This window comes from Nestor notabilis, unplaced genomic scaffold (assembly GCF_000696875.1).
Source record: "Nestor notabilis isolate BGI_N333 unplaced genomic scaffold, ASM69687v1 scaffold20054, whole genome shotgun sequence".
NCBI lineage: Eukaryota > Metazoa > Chordata > Aves > Psittaciformes > Psittacidae > Nestor > Nestor notabilis.
The window spans coordinates 1-6,120 of NW_009927099.1; the positions used below are offsets into that span (position 1 = coordinate 1).

Below are 6,120 nucleotides of genomic sequence, written 5' to 3' on the forward strand. Positions count from 1 at the left end.
TCAGATAAGCCTCCCCCCCCCCCCCCCCCCCCCCCGGTGCTTGTGGCTGGGTTTAGGCAACCCCCCAAATGCCCATTTTGAACCATTTCCCCCCAGCACTTTCAGTCCATAGCGATGGTTGCGGGAGGTCAGCGCAGCCCGGCACTGCCTGCACATGAAATCAATGTGGTGACTCACCAGGGAGAAGGAAACCAGCCTGAAACATGCCCATGAGGCAGGTCGGGCGGCCCACCCAGCAGCCTGTTTTTAACCATCCAAGAGGGTGGGCAATGGGCATGGGATGGGACGGGATGGGACAGGGGTGTCACTCACTGACCCTACCTGACACCAAATGGGATTTTTATCCACTCCAAGTAGCTTTCAAACCCAGTCCTTGCCTGAAAAAGCAGATGAAGGTAATTCTTGCAGGGATCTCCACCAGGTACCGTGTCACCCTGAAGGATGAGTGGCCTTAGATCCCCTCCAGCTGACTCTGCTCTCGGAGGGGGGGCATTTTAAAAGAGAAAGCTTCCATGTGCAAACAACATCCTCCTGATTGAACTCACTGAGTAACCTAATGGTACCCACGCCTTGGAAAGCCTGGCTCTACAGCATCCACAGATCCCACCATCATGGCTTCTAGCTCCCCCCATTTCCCACCCACCAACTGGTACTGGAATGAAACACATCTCCCAAGGAATGAACAAATGCCCCTGGGACAGGAGGAGCTGTGGACACACAGAGCCCAGCACATGCCTTTGACCCTTACGTGGTTTCACAGGGGTTTGTTGGCAAGGGTTAGGCCACGACTAGGTAGGCTCTGCTGTGGAAAGCCATGTCCATGCAGGATAAGGCTGTGAAATGGGACCAGTTCAGGTTCAGACCTTGCTGCCAGGGGTGGCCCTGGGTGCCTGGGGATGCAGCACAGAGCCCATGCATCCCAAGGAGCAGGTACAGACAGGACCCTGCTCTATGACCCTCAGATGAGCTCCCCAAATGGGCACCCATCACCCCAGGGAGCCGAGCACCCAAAGCACTCCATGGCCAGAGCAGCCAAAGCCCAGCCACATGCCTGGATGGAGCTCAGCACCCTCTGACTCCAGTGTGGCCAACAGCACCTAGCACTGCTGCACCCAGCACAGACAGCACCCAGCACTGCTGCACCCAGCACAGACAGCACCCAGGGCTGCTGCAGGAGCTCTGCAAGTGGTTTCTGACACTTCTACATTTGACAAGAGGTTTGGAGAGTTGCGAGTTCCGTCCCTGGGAGCCTGGACCCAACGTGGAGCTGCCCCGAGCTTTGGAGCTGCCCTGAGCTGGCCCCATCCCCTCCAGCCTCATCTCTCCATCAACACCTTCCAGATCGTTTCGTTCAAGTGTGTAAGTTCCCAATCAAGGCACTTGTTTAATTGCAATGGGGTTGGCAGCCTGGGGAGCTCCATCAGCTCTGCTGCGGGCGAGAAACCTCTTCCCTGGAGCAGCAGCTTTGTTTGCAGCTCCGGTGGGATTCACCAGGATGGAGCCCCCCACCCTGGGCAGTGCATTTGACCTGAAGCCTTATCCTGAAGGGGCTGAATCCTGCCCTGAAACCCCAACTCTGGGGGCTCAGTTGTCACCCCCCTCACCCCAGTCATCCCCACTGCTGCTTTCCCCTCACCAGCACAGCCTGGGGAGGGGATCCAGCCCTGTGCCCCCACCGCTGGCACATCTGGCTGGGGTTGGAGAAGCTGAACGCACCTGGCAGAGCACAGTGTGAATGACTGATTTTTTTCCACTGTACTCACAAAGCAGAGATCAAAGACGTGTGAATCTACCCAAAATGAGTAGGTTTTCATCTAGGCGAGGCAAAACCTGGCAATAAGACCAAAGAGAAGTGAAAATAACACAAGAGAGAAGTGAAAATAGCACCAAAGAGAAGTAAAAAGGACTTTTCAAGGAAAAGACATTCTTCTTTTAATGCTGTAGTTAAAATAAAATCAAGTTCAACTCTAATATCTCCACCCTTGGGCAAGGGGCTACCATTTGCAGCCAAGGAGAAGGCAACTGGGGGCTGCTCTTCCAGTGAGGAGCAGGTTTTGCAGCCTCCATGTCCTGGTTCTACCACGAGTGTAACCCAGAGAGTCTCTGTCCCCACTGACACTCTCCTGACCCTGCTGAGATGGAGGAAAGGCTAAAATGAAAGGGGTTGGGTGGTACCATCAAGCCTAGGAACATCTTTCCTGCACCAACCTGCTTTCCTGGTCTCCAGGCAGGGCAGCAGAGCAACAACCATCCCCCCAGTTTACTCCATGCGCCCCATCACACGATAGGGTTCTTCCATAAGCTGTGACAATTTTCCTCTCATCCAGCAACCAAGGGGTTGTCTCCTCTCTGTCTAGGATCTGGGGATGCTCCAGGCAGGTTTATCCGTGCGTGGAGATGCTTGTGTTGAAACTGACACTTCTGTTACTTAATTAGGGTGCATCTAACTGAGCGTGGGGCTGCGGAGGCTGCTCTGAACAAGAACTTGCTGGAAGGGAGCACACAGGAAGGGTTTGAGCTCTTGAGCTCAGCCTCCAAACAAGCCGGGCTGCCACTGAGCTGCCCCAACCCCAACACGCTGCCCTTTGGAGACCCCCAAAACCCCCCTCAGCAGCAGGGATGTGCACCCACTTCCGACCAGCCACGACATTCAAAGCATCACCTTAAGCAGGGCTGGATGCTCCGAGGGCACAGACCCATCCTCTCCAAAACTGCCTCATCCCTTCAGGAAGGGTTTTGGTGCTCAGGACTGGGTGTTCCTCTTCCCAAGATGTGACAAGGAGCAGAACCAGCGTGCTCCGTGCCATGGCCAAGGAGCAATAGCCTGGCTAATTGGGCTGCTTCCAGATGGCTTCTTTCCGGGTGTAATCCATCCAATTTCTGAAAGTCAATTTGAGAGGGGAGCAAGGGAGAGAATCAGGATTTACCGGCTGGAAAATCAGATAAAGGATGTTTTGGGAGGTAAAGGACATTGTGCGACTCCTGCACGGGAATGGGGGGAACTGATTTCACTGCAGAAGTGACTTCTCCCTAGTGAATTCAGATTGCCTTTGGATAAAGGCAGCCATGGGAACGTGTGTTGGACACAGGGGCTTGGACCAACCTGCTCTAGTGGGAGGTGTCCCTGCCCGGGGCAGGGGTTGGAGCTGGGAGAGCTTTAAGGTCCCTTCAACCCAAACCATTCCATGAGCACACTGGTGCTGCAGAGGGCACATCACCAGCCCACCAAGGGCGATGGCACCTTGAAAGCAGCCAGCGAAAGCCAGGCTGTGCCCCCTCCTTGTCACACCGGGTGTCCACACGTACCCTCGGGCACGGTGATGCAGCCCTGACCACGTGCAATAGCTCCCTTCCCTGCCACCCCCAGGTACACCAAGATGAAGACAGCCACCAATATCTACATCTTCAACCTGGCCCTGGCAGACGCTCTGGCCACCAGCACGCTGCCCTTCCAGAGCGCCAAGTACCTGATGGACACCTGGCCCTTTGGAGAGCTGCTCTGCAAAGTCGTGCTCTCCATTGACTACTACAACATGTTCACGAGCATCTTCACCCTCACCATGATGAGCGTGGACCGTTACGTCGCCGTGTGCCACCCAGTCAAGGCCTTGGACTTCCGCACACCAGCCAAGGCCAAGATCATCAATGTCTGCATCTGGGTGCTCTCCTCCCTCATCGGGGTGCCCATCATGGCCATGGCAGTCACCAAGTCAAAAGGTAAGTGGCTTCTGGGAAGAGGTCCTCTCCTGTGCCATCTGTCTGCCCCAGGCGTCACCTATCAAACCCGAGCAACCTGGTCTTGCAGCAGGTTTGAGGTTAGTGACGGACAACCCTCCATGGGACCATCAGCCATGGAAAATGGTCATGGTCTTATTTTCCATCTTAGCTGTAGAGGTTGGAAACTGTCCCAGAAAGGGCTCTACCTGTTGCCCATCTCCAGTGCAACCAGTTCCTCTCCCCAGCTCCTGGGGTGCAAACCAGGTGCCTGAACCCACCCCAGTGTTACTGCAAAGTCCCTAATGTGGCCCACACGAAGATCCACGGCTCCTGTGTGAAGACACCAGGAGGTAGGAGAGACCCCTTGGCTGCTGGGGAATCTCTGGGCAGATGTGTTTCAGTGGAAGGTAACATGGAGACATGTCCACCATGGGGGATGGGAGAAGACAGTTTGGGGGTAGCCCAGGGAACCTTGCAGGGAGTGAGTCCCTGGGTCACTGCACCCACTACATCCCGTTGGCACCCATGGGCAGGCGGCTGAATGTTCCTGAGTGTCTCTGCAGGTGGGCACGTGTGACAAGCACGGACATACCCAGCCACCGGACACTCCATGGGTTCCTTCTTCGATCATTCTCTCTTCCACAGACGGAATCGTGCTGTGCACGCTCCAGTTTCCTGACCCTCCCATCTACTGGGACACCGTGACCAAGATCTGCGTCTTCATCTTTGCCTTCATGGTCCCCATCTTGGTCATCACCATCTGCTACGGGCTGATGATCCTGCGCCTCAAGAGCGTCCGCCTCCTTTCGGGCTCCAAGGAGAAGGACCGCAACCTGCGGCGCATCACGCGCATGGTGCTGGTGGTGGTGGCAGCCTTCATCATCAAACTTCGTCATCGTCTGGACGCTGGTGGACATCGATAAGAAGAATCCCTACGTGGTGGCCAGCCTGCATTTCTGCATTGCCCTGGGTTACACCAACAGCAGCCTCAACCCCGTCCTTTATGCTTTCCTGGATGAGAACTTCAAGCGGTGTTTCCGGGAGTTCTGCCTGCCTTTCCGAGCCCGGATGGACCAGAACAGCTTCTCCCGGGCCAGGAACACCACCCGGGAGCGCGTCTCCACCTGCACCCCTTCCGAAGCCCGCAACAAGCCGGCATGACTAGACGTGGGCAGCCTCCAGCGGGGCTGCCGGGGCCAGGGAGGGGATGACCTGCGCTCAGAAGTGACCCAGGTCACCACCACGGAGCTCTAGCAGGGTGGTGGCCTGGGCCCTGCTCACGAACGCAGCTGGGTTTGTGTTCGCACTGATAGCGAGGGACTGAAAAGGCTTTTTTCACCCTGGAGAACCAGGACAAGGGGGTCAGGACTCACCAAGCGATGGAGAGGGCCAAAAGGAGAAGCAGCCTGGGCAGAGCTCCTCTGCTGCTGCTCCCACCACTGCCAGGGACAACCTACCAGCCCCATAGACCCAACAAGGGTCCAGTGCATGGCCCAAGCATCCTGGGACACCATGATTGAGTGACCACGTGTTTCTTCCCCTGCATGGCCCAAGGTGGCACCATAGCCCATGGCAAGAAGGGAAACGCTCCCATGGCCAAAGGGGACTGTGCCGGGGCGGGTGATGCCACTTCATGAGGCCTCACTCCATCCCCCTGGGTTCAAACACCAGCCAGAGACAGGAGGAGAAAATGATGCCACTTCAGAGACACTTATCAAAGAGCTCCACATCCATAGGACAACTGTCACTGGAGTTCTTCACGCTGGGGCTGTCCCCAGAAGACAACTTGGTACTGTTAATGTCCTCACTGTAGTATTTAGAGACCTCTGACTGCAGCCGGGGCAGCCCTGGACACAGACGTGATGCTGGGAATACGGATACGGCCGGGGGCAAATCAGGGCATCTCTTGGCTGATGCCACATTCCCCATGCCCAGCATCCACCAGGATGACAGGGAACTGCTCCTCACCCATCTGCCTCCAAAGACATTAAGGCTGAGAAAGATGCCATGAAGGCAGCAGGTTGGGGGGACTTGAGGAGTGCTAAAGGAATTCGGAAAGACCAACAGGAGTCCCCTGCCGCTGGGTGAGGGATGGACAACAGCACTGTCCAGGTCCCTGCAGCAGGGCCAGAAAGGATAGGATGTAGAAAATGGGGAGGAAACAATATCACCGTCATTCCATGATTCCCCAAGCAGGGACAGACGTCGTGGGAGCACTAAGGAAGGACCCGCAGTCCACAGGAGGCAGAGGTTTAGGGATTTGATGCTCGACACTTACCTGGTTGGATGTTCCTCCGAAGGGGCAGCCCATCTGCAGGAGCCACCAGCCAGGGACCTCTGAACCATCATTAGCTGCTGCTAACCCATGGCTGGTGCGACCCTCTCTGTTCACAACACCCCCGT

The 6,120-nt window shown here is 56.2% G+C and overlaps 1 protein-coding gene across 1 annotated transcript; it reads left to right on the top strand.

Annotated features, from left to right (window-relative positions):
- The first annotated feature begins 3,364 nt into the window (after nucleotides 1-3,364).
- On the top strand, nucleotides 3,365-4,909 carry LOC104405252 (delta-type opioid receptor-like). Its single transcript, XM_010013905.1, is given in 3 exon segments — nucleotides 3,365-3,717; nucleotides 4,363-4,600; nucleotides 4,602-4,909. Coding segments are annotated over 3 exon segments (855 nt in total). The 5' UTR covers nucleotides 3,365-3,377; the 3' UTR covers nucleotides 4,879-4,909.
- Nucleotides 4,910-6,120: the final 1,211 nt, after the last annotated feature.